General features: G+C 44.2%; 1 protein-coding gene across 2 annotated transcripts in view; it reads right to left on the bottom strand.

The window, feature by feature from the left end:
* Window positions 1–20,874, bottom strand: part of GAREM1 (GRB2 associated regulator of MAPK1 subtype 1) — a 205,831-nt gene that overhangs the window by 6,275 nt on the left and 178,682 nt on the right. For both annotated transcript variants that reach the window (XM_059138910.1, XM_059138911.1), the window contains exons 4-5: window positions 15,970–17,142; window positions 391–557 (exon numbers count right to left, since the gene is read on the bottom strand). In XM_059138910.1, the coding sequence (XP_058994893.1) occupies window positions 391–557; window positions 15,970–17,142 (1,340 nt within the window). The remainder of the gene's footprint in view (window positions 1–390; window positions 558–15,969; window positions 17,143–20,874) is intronic.

The following is a 20,874-nucleotide window of genomic DNA, read 5'->3' as shown; positions in this document are numbered from 1 at the left end:
GCAGAGCAGAGCCAACAGGACCCTTTCTACTGCAGGTCCCCGCTGAAGGTGCTGTCTGTCTGCTCGTGCAGAAGTGGGAGTGGAAAGAACAAGATGCTGGTCTGAGGGAGCTGGTGGCACCCCGCGGCTTGCTTTAAAGAGAATCTAGTTGGCCTTTATCACGGAGTTTCTCACATATACTGTGGTTTCTTTTCTTCCTAGGACCCTGGCTCTTCCATTCTAACCTGAAACCAACAGGGGCCCCATCGTGCTTTTTCAGTGAAGTTCCTCTGCATTCAAAGGACATTTCCTCTCCCACCTCCTCCTGCCTAGGCTGCGGCTACCTTGACACTGTTCTCAAGACCCGGTGAGCTGGCTGACAAGAAGACACGTCCCTGCGTGAAGACTTACATGTCGTGCAGCCCTGAAGAATAGTAGGACAAGGTGGGGCTGGGAGAGCGAGTCTGCTGCCGCGCTGGCTTGGCTGTGCGAGGAGGGACGGAGGGGCTTGTGGACAAAGGCTTTGCGCTTCGGGGCGGAACAGGAGGGGCGTTCAGGAGCCGGCACTCTTCCCTGACCTGGCGCAGAAAAGAACACTCTGGGTTAGCAACAGACTGACAACGGGTCAAGTTGCTACTCTTAAACAACAGTAGCAGCAGGTGTACGGAGGGAGAGAGAAGACCGCAGCACAGGAGGACGACGACAGACACAGATGCTGCCCGAGATCAGAGCTACGCCTGTCGTGAACTTGCTGGGACAGACGGATTTTTTTTTTTTTAAAGATTTTATTTATTTACTTGACAGACAGAGATCACAAGTAGGCAGAGAGGCAGCAGAGAGAGAGGTGGGGAAAGCAGGCTCCCTGCTGAGCAGAAAGCCCGATTCGGGGCTCGATCCCAGGACTCTGGGATCATGACCTGAACTCAAGGCAGAGACTTTAACCCACTGAGCCACCCAGACACCCCTGGGACAGACCGATTTTTAAGGGGACTGCTTGGCAAACACCAGCGGCTGCTGAACCACGGCCAATAACGTGAACTACCGCGAGTTAAAAGGCTAGTGATGGGTGAGCTGTGTAAAAGGGATGCGTTAAGAAAAGAAGGACATAAGGCAATCGTGACCTTCACAGAGGATCAAACTCATCGACCGGGTTGTGTTTATCCCCTGTTCAAACTGAATTCAGTGTGATCCTTTGGGGCTAGAGGCTCTTTTCCACGGGGGAAGCTCCTTCTGAAGTTATTATGCTCAGGGCTTCTCACTCCTAAGGGTGCATATGAATCACCGGGGTTCTTGTCGATGGGCAGAGTCTCAGTTGGAAGACCGAGGGCGGGGCCCTGGGAACCTGCATTTCTAACAAGCTCCCGGGTACCATAGATGCTGCTGGAACAAGGCTGCAGATGGGGTACTGAGGCAGACTTCCAAGCCCCGGGACCTGGCACTTTTCACAAGAGCTGCCTTTAACTCCCTTCAGCTTCACCTTGGAGAGCATTAGGTGACCTGTGATGTCTATGGCTTGTGTGAGTCTGCAGGCTGTAAGTTATCCCGTTTCTTTTCCGTTCACAGAGGCATTTGAGAATAGGAGGATTCCTTTTAAAAAGGCGGACATTTTTAAATGCACTTCTCTGTGTCAGGCAGCAGGGGGCAGTTTATACCTGGTTCTGCTAGTCCACCCTAAGCCACACAGGTAAAAACAGCCAATTCTGACTTCGTCAGAAAGGTCCTTGCCTGATTTTAGGTCGTGTTCCCAACAATGTTTTCACCTTTGCCTTCAATTTCTTTATGTCTCTGTCCCAGCAGCTCTGGGGTAATCAGGACAATGAAACAAAAAGCTTCCATTAGCTTTGGTACTGGGTTTGCTTAAAACCAAATAAAATACGTGCATGTGACTTTGTATCCTCTACCACCTACATGGCACACTGGGCCTCTAACTGGCTTCCCAGACCTGAGTAGTTTGCCAGAAAAAAAAAAAAAAACAGATGTTACAAAAAGTCACATGACCACGCAAACCTCAATTCTAAGTGAAATGGAAGCAATTTAAAAAGTCTCATCTGGGGTGCTTGGGTGGCTCAGTGGGTTAAGCCGCTGCCTTCGGCTCAGGTCATGATCTCAGGGTCCTGGGATCGAGTCCCGCATCGGGCTCTCTGCTTGGCAGGGAGCCTGCTTCCCTCTCTTTCTCTCTCTCTCTGCCTGCCTCTCTGCCTGCTTGTGGTCTCTCTCTGTCAAATAAATAAATAAAATCTAAAAAAATAATAATAAATAAAATAAAATAAAATAAAATAAAATCAACTTTGTTAAAAAAAAAAAAAGTCTCATCTGTTGCACTTCTGCCTAGCGCAGAGGATCACTGCTCCCACCCAGAGAACCCACAGCCCCGGTGACTGGGACCCACGGGTGATCGTTTTCTGGAAAAGCTCTTTAGCCTGAAACAAAGTAATTCTGAGCAGCAGATTCTCTCTCCAGTACCTGCAGACTTTTCCCTTTTAAGTTTTCTAAAAGGAGATAGTGGATGACTACAGAAGGAAAATCTGGGAAGACCTGGGTTTGGATAAGCAGGAGAGAAAGAGGATCACTCAGCTGGGCGGGGGGGGGGGGGACTCCCGCACCACTGGAGGGTCTCCTTTTCTTAAGGAGGTGAGAACCAGCTAGGACACTGAGAAGGGCTGGCCGGATCACCCCACTGGCTGGCTTTCAGGAGTATATACCGGTTACAAAATAAGTAACTGAGATAGTGAGTCAGCTTCCGTCTTGTTAGCGATTCGTACAGGAGCCAGCTACATTTTTTTTCTTTCTTAGGGAGTATCTACAGGGTGGGTGTTGCTTTATTATACATGTGCCTGATTCTGTTTATGCGTACGGTAATAGGAATCAGGGAAAACACAAGGAGCCTGTCTTATAACTTTTCAGTTTTTAAAATAAACAGTCCCTTTTCAATACTGGGTTAGAAAAGAGCATGGGGGAAATATGGTTAATGCTGCATTTGATTTAGAAATTTCCAAGTTCTGGAAGTAGTCATGGACTGTGATGTTTCATTAGGGCTCACTTATCTAGATGTCAATTATGATATGCTGAGATATCCATGACAAGATGCATTTTAAGTGGCTGACTTAGCTCATAGAACACAGAAAAGCAGCCGCCTATACTTGAATTTGACCTATAGGAAGTCCCCTCTTCCTATTCTTAAAACTAACCCCAGGCACTCAGTCAAGGTTGTTTTGAGCTGGTTCTGCCACCTACTTCTGTAACTGGGAGTCCCGAAGAGCCTTCCAACAGGTTTCCCCAGTGAGAGGAGGAGCAGAGAGGAAGTAGTGAAAAGCAGCACTTGTAGGGCCCAGGGCCCAGGAAGTTGAGCTGTGGCTGAGTGTGTATAGCTCAACTCCAGACTGTAGTGGAGATACAGAAAGTGTTTGGGGTCGTCACAGGACTCTCGAAAGGAGGAAGTGTGTGTGTGTGTGTGTGTGTGTGTGTGTGGTTCCTGCTCTTAGGAGACGTAGTGGAGATACAGGAAGTGTTTGGGGTCGTCACAGGACTCAAGAAAGGAGGAAGAGAGTGTGTGTGTGTGTGTGTGTGTGTGTGTATGTGTGTGTGTGTGTGTGTGTGTGTGTGGTTCCTGCTCTTAGGAGATGGGGAGCAGTCAGTGAAGAGATGCTCACAGAAGGCCAGAGAAAGGTTCTCTTCCACTGTGAGGAGAGGGCTGTTCGGGTGTCATTGCGAGCTCAGCGGCAAAGAATTAGACTGATTTGAAAACCATCTGAAAGAAAAGGTAGTTGAAAACAAAAATAAAATGACTTTAAAAGGACCTGGTTCGGGGAGCCTGGGTGGCTCAGTCGTTGAGCGTCTGCCTTTGACTTGGGTCATGATCCCAGGGCCCTGGGGTCGAGACCCACATTGGACTCCCTGCTCAGCAGAAAGCCTGCTTCTTCTCCCTCTCCCACTCCCCCAGCTCGTGTTCCCTCTCTCGCTGTCTCACTCAAATAAATAAATAAAATCTTATTTAAAAAAATTAAAAAGGACCTGGTTCATAACAAGAATTCAGGTGTTATTTTGTCGAGGCACAAAAGGGCCGGCTTTGGCTCTTCCAAGTGGGTGCGTTAGGACTGAGTGGGGCTGAGCACAGCTGACTACCTGCTTTCTGTGTGTTACTTTCATCTAGTTATTTCCTTTCTTTCTATTGAAAAGATTTTGTTTTAAGTCATCCCTACATCCAACGTGGGGTTCGAACTCCCAATCCCGAGACCAAGCTTGCACGCTCTACCCACTGAGCCAGCCCCTCAACTTGTTACGTTCAGCTTGTTGCTGCAGATTTTCAAATGAAGTCATATGCAGTTTATGGGAAAAACTATATGCTTTGGTGAAATACATGTATTTCATGCGTTTTGGGATCCAGAAGTTACAAACAGTGAGGGTTCACTGCACCATCTTCCCTCCTACCTCCTACGCCCGTTACAGTAATTGTTCTACTTTGCTTCTTGATTGGATTCCACATGGGACATGAATCGCCCAGAGGAGTGTAGTTCTATTCGAGAGGAATTTTATCTGACAATAAAAGGCAATTTACAAGACTGGAAGGCCAATCACCCTATTTCCAGGTCCCTCATATTCAATTTCACTTTCAAGTGCTACATTTTCAGCGGATTCCTTCTAAAAGTCTCAGTATGTGGCTTTCATCACGTTACTTCCCATCTCCGGTGACACCCTCTGATGGCTAGATAAAGTTCAGCCTCTCCTGCTTTCCACTGAAGCCTTTTGCAGTCTTTCTAGCTCTCTCTGGTAGCCACAGAAATTACTACACCTTACTCCATCCTTCTGGTTATTTTTCCCACCACTCCTCTGTATGAACACGCAGGTCCATCCAAAGCGGCAGACAGCGTCACCTGTCCACACCTGTCCTTGTCCGGTCCTCTCTGCTGTGCTTCTTCCTGCCTGTCTTCCTAAATGCCACTTCCCCAGGCCCAGTCCCAAACATTACATGCTCGGTCTGGGACCACTGCACAGGGCCACCAGTACATGTCACTGCTTCTGAATCCAGCTCACACTCTTTGTATTTACTTACTTCCCATGTATAGCCACTGAGCCTGCCAGTGAAAATGGTAGGCACTGGCATTGTTGTTACTGATACCCTGTGGACAACAGAGTTCGGGGACTCATCAACTCGGGTGCAAATATGTCCCACAGAATGCTAGGCAGTGGGGCGCCTGGGTGGCTCAGTGGGTTAAGCCGCTGCCTTCGGCTCAGGTCATGATCTCAGGGTCCTGGGGTCGAGTCCCGCATCGGGCTCTCTGCTCAGCGGGGAGCCTGCTTCCCCTCTCTCTCTCTGTCTGCCTCTCCGTCTACTTGTGATTTCTCTCTATCAAATAAATAAAATCTTTAAAAAAAAAAAAAAAAGAATGCTAGGCAGAGGTTAACAGATGTCACACACACAAAAAATACAACAAAAAGCTACTTTTATTTTAAAATATGTAAGAATGCCTTTTATATTTTTATGTGGGCATTGTTTTTGTTAAGTCACTTGGGCTGGATGTTAATTTTGTGTGTGTCCTCCTATTAGTGTCAATCTTGAGAAAAAAATGCACCAGCAGACCTGGCGCATATGACCAACCTCAACTCTACCACCACCACACTTGCCATAGTAGGAGTGTGAAAATGACAATGACGGTATTTCTAAACTGGGAAATGTCAACCCCCCTCCGAATAACTACTATTCTAAATGGGGATATTACAGAATACAGCATGGCTGGCAGGCTAGAGTCCTTCCTTCTTCTCCAATGTGGCATGTCTGACAGCACGGTGCGGTTGGGGGTACCTGGGTTCTCAGGAATAAACCTCCGCCCTGGTCCTAAGCGAGTGCTGGCATTGTTTGGGGGCAGGTGTTACTGTCTATCCCAGATTATGCATGACCTCGGCTACTGGTTGATCATTTCTGGTTATGGGTAGTTTGGGTGTTTGCAGAGACACTCCTGGCACCTGCTGGTTAGAACAGGGTCAATGACACGACATGGATTCAGGGGGCAGCAGGGAGAGCTGGCTCTCTGCTGTCCCCAGAGCCTTGCTTCATGAATTCTCGGGTCTAAGCTCTTCTTTCTGGAGCACCTCAGTGGCTCAGTCAGTGGAGCATCCGACTCTTGATTTCAGCTTGGGTCATGATCTCAGGGTCATGGGATTGGCAGGAGCTGGGCTCTGCACTCAGTAGGGAGTCTGCTTGATAGTCTCTCTCTCCCTCCCTGCCCCCCCCCCCCGCCCACAGGCAAGCACACAATCTCTCTATAAATAAATATTTTCTTTCCAGGAGTCACTTACACCTCCAGTACAATTACCTCTTCCCATTTGTAAAATGCTCAAGGATTAAATTCTTTTTTTTTTTTTTAAGATTTTATTTATTTATTTGACAGAGAGAGACACAGTGAGAAAGGGAACACAAGCAGGGGGAGTGGGAGAGGGAGAAGCAGGCTTCCCGCTGAGCAGGGAGCCCAATGTGGGGCTCAACCCCAGGACCCTGTCCTGGGGATCGTGACCTGAACCAAAGGCAGTCGCTTAACGACTGGGCCACCCAGGCACCCTCAAGAATTAAATTCTTAACAAATGTAAGATACCACCACTCAGGATAAAGACAACCTCTCCTTAGTATTCATGCAGCAGATTGCTAACCCAGGGCTAATTATAAAGGTCATTTACTGGAAGGTGGAAATGGTGAGTTCTGCTCTTTCTAGAACACTCTCTAGTCACCTTCTTTAGTCCAGAAGGCCTATTCCTGTGCCATCTAACACACTGACACAATTTAATAGTCAGGGTTTGAAGTAAGCTATAAAACGTGTCTAGGGGCTCAGAGCTGAGATCAGAGCCACTATCTACTTCCACCGTCCCCAAATGTCTAAAGAATATGGCCATCCCTTTCCCTTTTCCTACACAGTACATTAATTCCATTTTGCTACTGATACATTCAAAGGTATGATAAGTGCCTAGCACATGCTCACTGAGCTAGTGTTAAGTATACAGAAATTACTAGCTCATGGAATTTGTTGGGAAGAAGGGAGACAAACATAATCAAGACACAAATGGCCTTGTAATAACAGAAGTAAGAGGAAAGGTTAGTAGGAGCACCATTAACTTATTCAATGTGACAGAACAAATTCATAGGAAATTGTACCAAGAAAGTCTCCAGGAAGGAGGAATATATGAGTGTGCAAAAGGTATAGAGGCATGAAAAAAACCAACTAAAGTGATGCCTGGGCCTGGAGGCTTCAACGATGAGGCAAGTATTGTTTCCATTTATCAGACAGAAACTTAGAAGGAAGAACAAAGCTTGGGAGAAAACAAGGAGTTCAGTTTTGAAAATACGGAGCTTGAGTTTGATGTTCTACCAACAGAATCTGTGTGATGGTGGCACTGGGATCTCAGATGAGAAGAAAAGAAAGCTGAACCCCTATGGAATGGGCAGGAGAGGAGACGGAGAAGGAGGAGAGAGGTGACTCTATCTTAGCACCCCCAGAGCAGAACCTGCCCAAATGGTGTCAAAGAAGTGAAGGGAGGGGAGGAGAGCAGGAGAATGGCCATGTAAGGATGGCAGCCTGTCAAGAGTCAGGAAAGATCTGGAAGATATGTTAGAGCTCGCAGGTCACTGGGGATCTTAGCAAAAGTCACAATGAAAAAAACAAAACAAAACAAAAAACCAACTTGGCAGACAGATTCCAGTGAGTCAAGTGTATAACAGGAAGTGAGGGTGAATGAACTTGGGAGGGCACAACACTCTTTTCAAGAATACTGACTAGAAAGGAAGGGGAAGAGGCAGTTACTAGAAAGGGATAGTGGACGGAAGAAGGCATGGCTTTTTTCACCCCTAAGCTTGGACGAACTTTAGAAATGTGCCCAGATATAAACATGCACACACATAATAACCTGGAGGCGAATGGCTTACTAACCCCTAGAACGTACGGTTTCCCTGCATTTAAGAAGACGGAGAGAAGAGATATTTTCCCATTGCTTTCTGCTTTGGCCGTACCATCACTGGCCGCTGTAAAGCCAGAAAAGAAATCAATGGTAACTTACTGTCTAACAGCAAGAGCAAAGATGCACCCAACAGAATGAATGACTTTGGAAAGCTTCGTGTTTTTAAAGCGAAGGTGGTCAACCAAGTCAAAACCCAACCCCAATCTTTGGTCAAAACCAAATGTGTCATAGAATGGGATGATATTCTTTGTTTTCGGAATACTGTCCACAAAGCTGAACTTGCTTTCCTGACTCCAGGAATGGCATTTAACTGGCCTTTCCCTTCTCCATTCCCTTCAGCTCCAACTCTGTGTGGCTGGGAGGGAACTGAGCACAGTGTAAAGGAACAATAATTTGTTAAAAATGGAGAAAAGGGTCTTCTCCCTTAATAGCCACATGTTAAAAGTGATGCATGAGAATTTGTTCCAATTACAAAGCTCATTAGTACCTGTTTGGAAAACAAGGCTACACATATTTATGTATATTTATGATATGTTATGTTTATTGTATGTAACATTTGGTACACATAATTGGAGCTTTTTATACATATTACCTATGATCTAATTTCTTTCTCCTGTGACCATTAAGTTTTCCCGACACTTCTAGGGACTAAAAGAATACAAGAGACTGAAAGACACACCAAGTATTTATGAAACAGCACAGTGTAGGGATGGGGGGTTTTGGTATAATATTACTTGTAAAATTTTCATTTCTTGGAACATTCTACTTGTCTTCCACGGAAGCAAGAACACTTTTTATACCCTCTCACTAGCTGGACCAAAGAGACTGCTTAAGAAAAGTAAATGGAACACATTACTGTGACATTTTTTGTGTAGCCATCTTTTGGGGGGAAAACATCAATTTTATCGCAGTGTACTCAACTTTTAAATCCATGGCAATGGGTCTGGAGACACCTATTGACAAGGCCAACCATTTCCCTTGTCTGTGGTTTAAAACCAACACACACGCACCATCACAAGCTTGTGGGTGGAAAGATTCTGTCTCAAAGATCACACTGCTTAGAATTGTCGCAGTCACTGAAGAGATTTCGGCATCACTCAAGCAGGGTAAGGATCATTTTGTTTCTTTTTGACAATAACTCAGAAAATACACAGATTCTTGAAGTGAGCTTGATCTACAACTGCACTCACCTGTACTGTGAATTTTCTTCTCAAAAAGCCAACTTCAGGATAATGTCAGCAATGGAAAGAAAGGAGTTTTGTAACCACGCTTCCTTGAACTTTGCAACTTTGCCTTCAGTGCATGCCCTCTGCCCTGGATTTTATATCGCTTCCCACACTCCCTCTCCCAGATAACAAAATCATTACAGCCTTAAGAAATCTTATTTATAAAGAGGCTTTTATACAAAGAGTTCATAACCTTGTCACATACCCATCAGGGTATTTTCAGCCAAACAGAAATGAAAAGTTTATAATGACAAAATGGCAATAAATGAAACTCTATGTGATTAATTACGCAAGGGCAGAGGTGATTTACAGTCAAAATCCTGATTCTTAGATGAATACTTTTTTTTTCCCCCTTCTAGTTTTACACACTGACGATAAGACCTAAAGACAGACCTGGGTTTGAGACGACCTCCAATCTCCAAGCCTCGGGCCAGGGAGGCAAGGCGGAGGCCATTCACGAAGGGCAAGTGGTCCTGAAAAGAATACTTGTTCAAATTCTAGGGTGCTTCTATGGACTCAGAAGAAGGAATATGCTACTGGGGCAGAGAATAAAGCCCTTTTCTGAGCAAGGAATATAATACATGATACATATATTTAAATAGTATATAACCTTCACATTAATGTGATTTTGTGCAAATGGCACTCAAGAGTGCAGATTTGCAACAAGAGCTATCCCACAGAATATTGTAATTATTAACGTACTCAACATTGAGACTTTCCTGGACACAGGAGAAAAACATTTCTTGGTTTAGAAGGTTTCACTTAAAAACAAATAACTTACATGAAACCAGAGGCAATTAGTTTCAAAATTACCAAAACACAGTAATAATTTAGTCCTTATTTCAATTAACATATGGGAACGTAGATATGGCTTGTTCTCAGAGTACTCCTCAAAAGTCGTAATTAAAATTAATTAAATGTCAAATGCCTTAGGAGACCTCATTAATTAGTGGAATCCTGAGTGAATCTTTTTGTAGAGCAATTACTCTGAAAAATAGTCACTTCCAGATTAATCTTTTTAGTACCTAAACCTGAATATTAATATGTCAGATTTATTTAAGAAAATCTGTCTTTTAATGCCTTTTCTAATGTTAACAGTTGATACAGGGCAAAAGTCCAAAGACAAAATAAAATAAAAACTTAGTCAAATTAGTTCTCATAGCCACTTCCCTTAATTTATAAACAAACATCTGTTGATAGCTTTTTCCCAACTTTGGTAGTCATGTGACGTCTCTAATTCTGTTGGGTGGATACCTCCAGGTGGTGCAGGACACCTGGTCACACCATAATCTAGCCTAGCCACGCTGAGGAATAGAATTTGCCAAGGCAACTTGTCAGTACCCCCCCACTTTTGAAAAAGATTTATTTATTATTAATTTGTCAGAGAGAGAGAGAGAGAGAAAGAGAGGGAGGGAGAGCATGAACAGGGGAGCAGCAGGCAGAGGAAGAAGCAGGCTCCCTGCTGAGCAAGGAGCCGGATGGGGGGAGTTGATCCCAGGACTCTGGGATTGTGACCTGAGCCGAAGGCAGACGTTTAACCATCTGAGCCACCCAGGCATCCTGGCAACTTGTTAGTCTTAATATTTCTATACAGGTTTGTCTGGGAATTCCAGTTTCTTGACATGTGTTTGCAGCCTTAGAGCCACACGTGGCTTCTTCACAGGTACTCTACAGCTCTTCAAAACCCCCAACTGTCCCCAGGAAAGGATGACACAGTACTGGGGTCCAGGCTGCTGAGCATTTCTGTGTCTCTTCGAGGAGTACAAATCTGGCTCCACAGCTGGGTAACTGTAACATTAACACCTAGCTTATCAAATGGGTATTTTAAAAGTCAGATGAAAAGAATGTTTTGTTATTTTTAAACCCAAGTCGGTTTCTGTAATACCTTAGAGACCAGGAACACGAAGCTATCACACATGCTTTTGAATGTGCGGACCAAGGGGCCCTGCCTGGGTGCTGGGCTGACTGTGGAGGGAGAGGTGCCTGTTTCTGTCAGCCTACTTGCCTCTTTGAAGAGGCCTCATACCCTCATTAAAACCTCCCAAAATCATTTTCCATCTGACCCTAAATTGGAATCTGCCCCATATTAAGTTACAGCCACTATTTATTGAACACTTCCCAAGTGCCACAAGCCAGTGCCAAGTACTTGGTACAGTACAACGATGCAATGAAGAAGCTGTTATTCTCCCCACAGAACTGACTCAGGGAGGTTAAGTATTTTGCCAAAGGTACCAAGCTACTATGTGGTAGAGTGAGGAAGATTCAAATCTGTGGCTTTTTTTTTTTTTTTTTAAAGTAGGCTTCACACCCAGCATGGTGCCCAATGCGGGGCTTGAACTCATGTCCTTGAGATCAAGCGTTGGATGCTTAACCGAGCCACCCAGGCATCCCTCAAATCCACAGCTCTTAACCTAATGTCCTATGCCTCTAATTATCTACCACATAGTGTGCCTGATCACTTCTCTCCCCGCTTCCAGTTAAATTCCACAGAAAAGGGGAAATGAAGACTTCTGGGAGGCCTGGCATTTCTTCACATTTTCTCATCAATTGTTCAGCCTGTCTGAGGCAGACCAGATACTCCGACTCACTTCTGTAGAGCTCAGTCCATTTTTCCAAGCACCTACTGGACTAAATCCACTCTGTAAGTCTTATTTTTCCCCAAACCAACAACATAGAGTGCTCCGTGCCAGGGGCTTTATTTATGATGGACTTTCAGCCTTATTCAGTGAGTATGCCAGCAATCCGTCTTAGGACAAATCCCTGCACCTAGTTTCTCTAGGGCTCTGGGGCACCCCTTTCGGGCGCCACGGTTAACAAATTCTTCATCAATTTGGCAGTAACACTTGGTTTAAACCAGTGGTTCGTGACCTAGCTCCTTTTATGATTTTCTTTTCATGAACCTCAGGAATTGCTCTAATGTCAACAGCCAAACAAGGAGGGAAGAGCCTAATCCCTGCGGTTCTGTGGTCCCCAGGTTGGATACTGCTGCATAAATAGTTTCAGAAGAATGGCGATCCTGTGGTTTTGATAATGACTTGTAATTCAGTGTGCAGCCCAAAGCAGTCTGGGACTCAACCCTTCTATGTACAGAATTTTATGCAATATAAAGGCTTTCTATTATTGCTCTCCAAAATGGCATTTTTTTTTTTCAACATTGTCACTTCTTGAGTGTATCTGGGTAAATGTTTTAGACTGATCAGCCAGTACCCAGAAAATTAAGATTAGGGATAGAGGCCCATGATGTTACAAAATAGAGGATGTGTTTAGAATAAGCATATGAACCAAAAGGATAATCCACTTAACAAGGACTGTCAGGTCATTCTGATCTGAGGGCCCTCTGTGCAATTTAAAAAAGGGACAATGTCACCATTCAGTGAGCCCGCGATGCTCCCTCAGTCTGGGCTCATCTGCAACAATTCTGAGGGAGACAAGTGGCATCCCTCTTAAACTAGAACTATGCTTACTTTTCCCTGGGCTATTCCTGTTGGGAGGGGAACAGCCTCTCCTATTCTGGAGAAGTAAGTGGCAGAGTATTGCTTTAAAAAAACAAAAACAATCTTTACATTCAACAATCTTTACAAAGATACCTGAAGACTAGAACATAGCCCTCAACAGCCACATCAAATACAAAGTGAATGAGGGCTACACCGATGACTCAATCCACTGAGGATTTTCAATTTGGTCCCACCAGCCAGCTTTCTGCTTAAGTAAGATGTGGGGAAAAAAGTGCTGAACAGCACGACCCCGATGTGGCCAGAATTGCAGCACAATGAGGGAAACACAGTGGTATCGCCGAAGGGGAAAGATTTACTCTCCTGGTTACAGAAAGAAACAAAGCACACCAAAATGTGCTGGAGACAGAGCACGAGCGTGGGTTACAACTTCGGTCACTGAAGTAGGAAGTGAAGGAGGAAAAGAAGAATCAGGAGAGAAGGGACAGGTGGGCATGCAATGGAGCCATTGTAGCCCTGGATGTTAACACAACGGGGTCACGCACTGTGGCAAACAGAGCGCATTTGCCAATTACCAGCTCTGCTTCCCTTACCATGAAAGACAACTCTGTGCCATTGTTCTGGCACCTTTTATCCCTAAAGACCTGGTGGGAGTTGTCCCCTTCCCAGATGATGTCTCACTTGAAAGCTTATCACCATCTTTAATGATTGGCAGGATAACTATTAGGTACATGGCATGTCTTTCTCCCAGGACTCACCCCAGTGTAACTTTCCAAAGAAGTTTTATTTAATTCTGTGGGAGCGCTTGAATTTATGCCCCATTAAAGCTCCCTTTTGAAAATTACAAGCTGAAGCCACATCTAACAATTATGACGTTTCTTTGGATCCCACATAGTTCCTAAAAATGGAAAACTCATTTCATGGTCAAAGAGCCCATAAAAAATATGACTTCATTTGAAATGCCCAACTTTTTTTTTAAAGTAAATCAAGTGATTTCAGGTGTTTTAAAATTTTTAAAAAAGATTATAGCATTCTATAAACACTGGACATGCTCTGAAAAGAGTCTCTTGTAAGACACGACATCTGAGACTAGAGACTAACATTTTTTCTCCCCCTCTGAAGTTTGCTTTTGCTTTCAAATTTAACTCTCGTATTTTTTAGTACCAAGGTCAAGAATAGAGTCTCTTAATATTTATGTTCTTACTCATCTTTTATTACGCCACAGAAAAAACAAGTGGCGCTAGCCTCCTATTTCTAGACTTTGTTACATAATGACTTTGGATATGACCATCATGGATGAGTCAATCCATCATTTAGCCAACATAAGTCTCCACTATGTGCCAACCAGGACCAAAGTCCTATAGGAACAGTTCACACAGTCACACTCCTACTGAAGACCAGGGTTCCAAGTTTCCAGGAACATCAAGTATATAGTTGAGACACACTGAACACTGTTTACTTTCCAGAAGGACCATCCCCTTACTTTTTACCTGCTTTTGGGGGGCTGGGCTGGGATGGAGGACCATCCTCTGACATGAATAAAAAATACCAAGGACGTCCCTAAAATTTTTCATGGCCCCTACTAGGTACTGGGATCCCTGGGCTTGTGTCTTGAGGTCTATGGGAGATGCTTCAAAGAACAAGGAAAATCCAGATCTGCAATCTCTGGGGAGTTCTTGTGTCCTAGAATGAACAGCTGGGGCGGGGGGGGGGGGTCTCCCCTCAATAATCTCTGCAGCAATGAGGGCCCCACACGGACAGCGAAGTTCAGGGCTGTCCATGACGTGGCTCCAGCCCTTTCAGCCATCACAGCCATTCATCCATCCTAGTCACCCTATTCTGCTGACTCTAGAGCACTCCCTGTTCTCTCTTCACCTGTCCCAGCTTTCTTCCACATCTTTGCTCATGCTATTCTGTCTGGAAGGCCCTTTTTTCTCACCTCTCTGCTCTTCCAACTCACGTGTGTTCTCTCAGCTCATTTAAAATGCCATCATCTCCACGAAGACTTCTCTCATGCATCACCCAACTAGAAGTTTCTTTTTCCGAATTCATTTTCCTCTGAATGAAGTCTCTCTCTCTTCTATCGTTTATCACATTTTAACTTATATGACAGTCATTGCATTTCATCTGTTAACTTCCCTATAAAACTGAAAGATACCAGAGTCCAGAGTGCACGTCCTGTTTCTTGCATCCCACCCAGGATGTCTACCGGTTTGCAACTAGGTTCTGCACAGCTGCAGGGTTCCACGGAGGTGTCCCAAGACTACCACGGGGAGCAGAGAGAAGAGACGCATATGGAGACATCCTCCCTCTAAATGTGCTTCAGTCAGATAGGTCTGAACTCTTCTATTTACTGTGATTTGTGTAAGTTTTTTTTTTTTTTTTTTAAAGAGTCTGCTAGAGATAGGGGGAAAAAAAAATCCACTGCAGTAGCCACTGTCAAATAAACAAACAGAACTATACCCATCGTCTCTAGCACTTTCTCAGTTCAGATATAATGAAATCCAATGATTAAAAACAAGGAGCAAAGGTTCAGAGTGCCTGTCAATCAAAGAACCCAGTCAAAACAGAGGGCCCTTTTTCCTGTCCCATACTGACCTTTTTTACAGTAAGATTTGACAGAAGCCCCTCAAGCCTTAACTGAGTTACGTTTAAGGTGTTACACAGAACCCGCTGTGGCTCGGGTTCTGCTCTGGTGTGTGTCTGTGGACACAGGCGCACCGACCATGCTTTGATCTCCGTGTAACTTCAGGGAAGTAGGAAGGGTTACAGATGACGCTGAGGTCTCTGGATTCCTCCTCCCATCCCGCACCCCTCCCCACCCCCCCCAATAAACCTACTCTTCCTTCAATCTGCCCCACCACTGTAACTGGCACTAATAACCACTCTGTTGCCCAGGCTAAAATTCTAAGCGTTTTCTTTGATTTCCTCTTTCCTTCACTACCCACACCCAATTTATCAGCAAGTACTGCCGGGTCGTTCGGAAGCAGCTCATTTCTCCCTGCCATCCATGGCTTCCCGCTGCTGCGGTTCAAGGCATCGTCATTTCGGACCTCCCCCAACCGTAATGCCTCTTCTCAGGTCTCCCACCGTCCGCCCTCTCCTCCCTATTATCCATTCTCCAGGCAGCAGCGAAAGGCATGTTCAGACCTCTTTTTCTTCAAAACTCTCAAGGTTTAAAAACTTGGAACTCCTAACTGGTAAAACTAAACTAGCCAGTATTTCTATTTCATTCCAAATGAGGCAAATTTGCTGCTCCCAATCATTTCCCACCGGGAAGTGTCCCTCTCATTAAGAAAGAAGACAAGCTCGTCAGGTGACGTTGCGGAGAGATGGAAAATCAACATCCCCTGAGAACGGAAATGACTTACGGCTTCAGATTTGGGAGGCACTGGAGGTGGAGGTAGGGCGATCTCTGAAGACTTCATAGCTGCTCCCAGAGTTCCGGGCACTGGAAGAGGAGAGGTTGCACATTTGGACCGGACGGAACCTCTGGACTGATCGCATCTGCTCTTCTCGCTCAGGGAACGCGTGAGAGGCTGATGGCTGGGCTTGCCGTCCTCCAGCCAGAGCTCTTCGTAAGGAAGCTCCGACTTCCCCAGGACGCCCGCCGATTCTTCACCGGCTTCCGGGAACAGGTAGTCGCTCCCACTGTCCCCCAGGTCCTGATAGGGCAAGATGTCGTGAGGGAAGGGCGCCCACTCTCCCCCCAGGTCCCTGCAGCCGTGGAGGTTCACCTCACTGTTGCCATGGAGATTGTTGCCATACACGCAGACAGACAGCCGGTGGAAGGACTGGGTGAGCTCATCGCGGGCGTAGCTCAGAGAATTGGGCACGTGGTTGTGGCCAGAGCACCGGCCCTTCCTGGGGCTCTTGCAGTCCTCATTCCAGTCGGTCTTCACATCTCGGACAGCCCGGGAATACTCGTCGATGTCGAATTGTTCTTGGCAGATACCCAGCCAGTGATGCACCAGGGTCTCGGGCCACACGTCTCCCTTTACCAAGTGTTCTGGGAGGCTGAACTTGGGGACCGTCAAGTGCAAAGGGAAGTGCATGGGGAGGATCTTGTTGTTCCGTAGCACACAGCAAACCACCACTGTCTTGGTCTGGATGTTCACGAACTTGTAGCGATGCCCCTCACGGATGAAGTGGAGGTCATAGGGGTTCCTGGGTGGAGGGCTGGGCACCGTCACGTTCACGGGGAGCCTGGTTTTCTCCACTATGTTGCGGATGGTGTGCTCGCCCTCCTGCATCTGAAGTTCCAGGGGACTCCGGGTGCTAAATCTGCCCTTGCACTGGAATGGCAGGCTAATGCTTTCATTGGTCCGGTGATTCATGCAGATCAGGCATGGCATTTTGCCCTTCCCCAGCTTGCTGATGGAGTTGAGCTTGCCGATCTTTTTGAAGATCGTGTTGAGTCGTGACTTCTCCTTGAAAGTCTTTGCGTACAGGATTTCTGCCTGCCCCATGAGAGTGAGTTCATCCCCAGTACAGAGGGTGATATTATAAACTTCGGTGTCCTCATTGCATTCACCTGAAGCAACCTGCAACAGGAGAAATCAGTTTTACGTTAGCTGCCTTCAGTCCATTCCTGCAGAGAAGCAGAGAACTTGCCATGAAGACAGACACACAAGCACGTGTAAAAGGAAAATGCTGTTCCCATACTAAATTTAGCCACTCCATTTCTCTTATAATATTTATATGGCTAACAGTAATAAGAAGATATTCTTTTAGACTTGTAAAAACATACTTTGTTCTGAAGAAATAAGCAATCTGTTTGTTAGTAAAAATTTGGGAAATACAGAGAAAAGACACAAGAAGAAAGTAACACCCACGGGCCTGATTCAGAAATAGCCACCATTATAATGGTTTGATAAACATTCTTCCAGTTTCTTTGTCCACGTAGAGGAGCCTACCATATGGATAATTATTTTGGGATAGTAATATTATTCTGTCTCTTCCAGCTATTAAAAAAAATGCTTTCACGAACACCACTGTAAAATATTCCTTTTTTTTCAACTGTTAAAGAAATTTTTAAAAAAGATTTTATTCATTTTATTTGTCAGAGAGAGAGAGAGAGAGAGCACAAACAGAGGAAGAAGCAGGTAGAAGGAGACACAAGATCCCCGCCAAGCAGGGAGCCTGATGCAGGACTCGATCCCCGGACCCTGGGATCATGACCTGAGTCAAAGGCAGACGCCCAGCTGACTGAGCAGCCCAGGCATCCCACTTTACTTCTAACATTTTATGCAATTTGGGGCGCCTGGGTGGCTCAGTGGGTTAAAGCCTCTGCCTTCAGCTCAGGTCATGATCCCAGGGTCCTGGGATCAAGCCCCACATCGGGCCCTCTGCTCAGCAGGGAACCTGCTTCCCCCCACCCTCTTCTCTCTCTGCCTGCATCTCTGCCTCCCTGTGATCTCTATCTGTCAAATAAATAAGTAAAATCCTTAAAAAATATTTATGAAATTTTCTAAAATTGGAATTGGGAGAGAGGATGTAAAAATGTTTTATTTCTCCCTGTCCTTTAATTTTATTATACAAACTATTCATATTCTTTGGCAGAAATATTAGAAAATATAGATGCAAAGATGAACAAATTCTATAGTCTTACTACTGAAGATAATCTATGTTAACAATATATAAATTTATATAAATAGAGAAAAAGAGAAATGAGATGCGTCATCTCTCTTGGAGATTTATAAATACATGTATACAATTTTGTTACTTTTTTCTCACTATTTTCATTTTCTCCTGTTAGGTATACACCTTCAGTTATAATACTGAGCTTATGTATCTGATTATCTGGGCATATGCCTTAATTTTTCTGACTAGTTCCTTATTGTTAGACAGATGGGTTTTCCCAATGTTTAGCAATTATGAATAGTACTGCAATGAATTTTTTTACATTTCAACTATTTCCTTAGGATAAAGGCCCAGAAGCAGCATTGCATGGACAAAGTTATCGATATCTATTTGGAAGGTCTAATATGCATTTCCTATTGCACTTCCTCAATGTTGTATTTATTCACACTTCTCCCACTTTATGAAATTACAGGTCTCTCCATACCCATGCTTAATGAGTTTAATGTCTGCCAATATTAAAGGTAGAGCACATATCCTGCATTTATTTATTCACATTTTATTTTATTTGATTATTAGGGATCTATTTTGGTACTCATGTATCTGGCCATTTAGATCTCTTCCTTGTGAATGTCTGTTTGTGCCCTTCACCCATTCTTTTCTATTGGGACGGTCATCTTATTGATTCCTTTTGTCATGTGAATATCAGCGATTCTATATATTTTCCAATTTGTTGCATGAATTTCAACTTTATAACTTCTTAAAGAGCTGAAGTTTTTTCTTCCTATGTAGCAAACATTTTCAAAATTTTCCTTTGTAATTTCATTCTTGGGCAGTATGCTTCTACTAGTGAGATGACATAAATCAGTGGTTCTGAGTTAGGGGTGATTTTGCTCCGTCTTCCCTAACCCCTGGGGACATTTGACCATGTCTGGAGACATTTCTTGATTGTCATGGCTGGGAGGGTGCTACTTATATCTAGCAGACCAGGTATGTTGCTAAACATGGAACAATGAACACAACACCCTCTCACAGCCAAGAATTATCTAGTCCAGATTTCAGTAGTGCTGAGGATGAGAAAAACTGAGAGGATTATTTTCTTCTAGAATTTTGATGGTTTTTAACTATTTAACTGATTTAATTAAAATTTCTTTGATGGACTATTAAAGGTAGAGATCCAACTTTAGTTTTTTCTTAAAGATTTATTTATTTACTGGGGGGGAGGGGCAGAGAGCAACAGAGTCTTAAACAGACTCCACACTGAGCACAGAGCCCAATGGCGGGCTTCAACTCATGACTCTGAGATCACAACCTGAGGGGGAACCAAGAGTAGGATGCTCAATCGACTGTGCCATCTAGGCACCCCCAACTTTAGTTTTTTCAATAGCTAACTGAATGTCCAGTATACTTCTTTTCATCATGGATTTGAAGTGCTACATTGATAATGTACTAAATTTATAAAACACATACACTCATTCGTATACTTATATTTGCATCTACTATGAGGCCATTTATCCAAATGACCGTTCTATTTTCTCATCATAACTATACTGTTTCAATTTCTACAACTTTATCTTACATGTTCAGATTTGATACAAAACCCCTCACTTCTGGTTATTCCAACTCAGAAAGTTTTTGGATGTCAAGAAACAAGAGAAGCAAAGTCAAAATCAAGTAACGGTCTGAGAGAGGAAATATGTGCAATATTTTCACAAGAGTGAACCTCCCTAATACATAAGCAACTTTTAAGACATGACCAGAATGCCTCCAGAAAAACAGGTGAAAATCATGAAAAACCAAGTCACTAAAAAAAGGCGCACAACAGACTTCAAATCCACGGAATGATGTTCAACTTCTTTTATAATTAGAGGAAAGTAAATGAAAATTATACTGAGATACTGTTTCTTACCTAGAACACTGAAAAATATTCAAACGCTTGACAGCATACTCAGTGGGTGAGGCTAAGGGGAAACAGGCACTCTTCTTCACCATAGCTGGTAGAAATGCAAATGATACAAGCCCTGTGGCGGGGAATATGGCAAGACTGAACCAAACCATGTACGTGTTTATCCCTCCATTCAGCAATCCTACTTCTAGGAAATTATCTGAAGACATTCCTCCCACGGTGTGAAAATGTAAATGCACAAGGTTATTCATTGTAGCATTATTTGTATTTGCAAAATCTTAGAATCAATCTAAATGCTCAAACATAGTAGACTGGCTGAATGAACTACGGCACAAACACAAAATGTATTATGCAAATAAGAACAAGAATGATGAGTTCAATGAATTAATAAAAAACAATGAACTAATAGGAAAATGACTTTCAGGAGATATTAAGTAACCACCCCCCCCCCCCAAAAAAAAAAACCACCCAAAGTGCATGTAAGATTATACAGTATACTACACCTTCGGAAAAATCAGTATATATTTTTTCTGAAATTAAAAAAAAACAACAACAAGGAATACAAGAAAAATAAACCAGAAAACCAATGAAATTGTGGGCGCCTGGGTGGCTCAATTAGTTAAACATCTGCCTTTGGCTCAGGTCATGATCCTGGAGTCCTGGGATCGAGCCCCACATCAGGATCCCTGTTCAGAGGGAAGCCTGCTTCTCCCTCTCCCACTCCCTCTGCTTGTATTCCCTCTCTTGCTGTCTCTCTCTCTGTGTCAAATAAATAAATAAAAATAAAAAT

The sequence above is a fragment of the Mustela lutreola genome, chromosome 11, assembly GCF_030435805.1.
Source record: "Mustela lutreola isolate mMusLut2 chromosome 11, mMusLut2.pri, whole genome shotgun sequence".
NCBI lineage: Eukaryota > Metazoa > Chordata > Mammalia > Carnivora > Mustelidae > Mustela > Mustela lutreola.
This window is presented reverse-complemented; position numbering and strand designations above follow the sequence as displayed.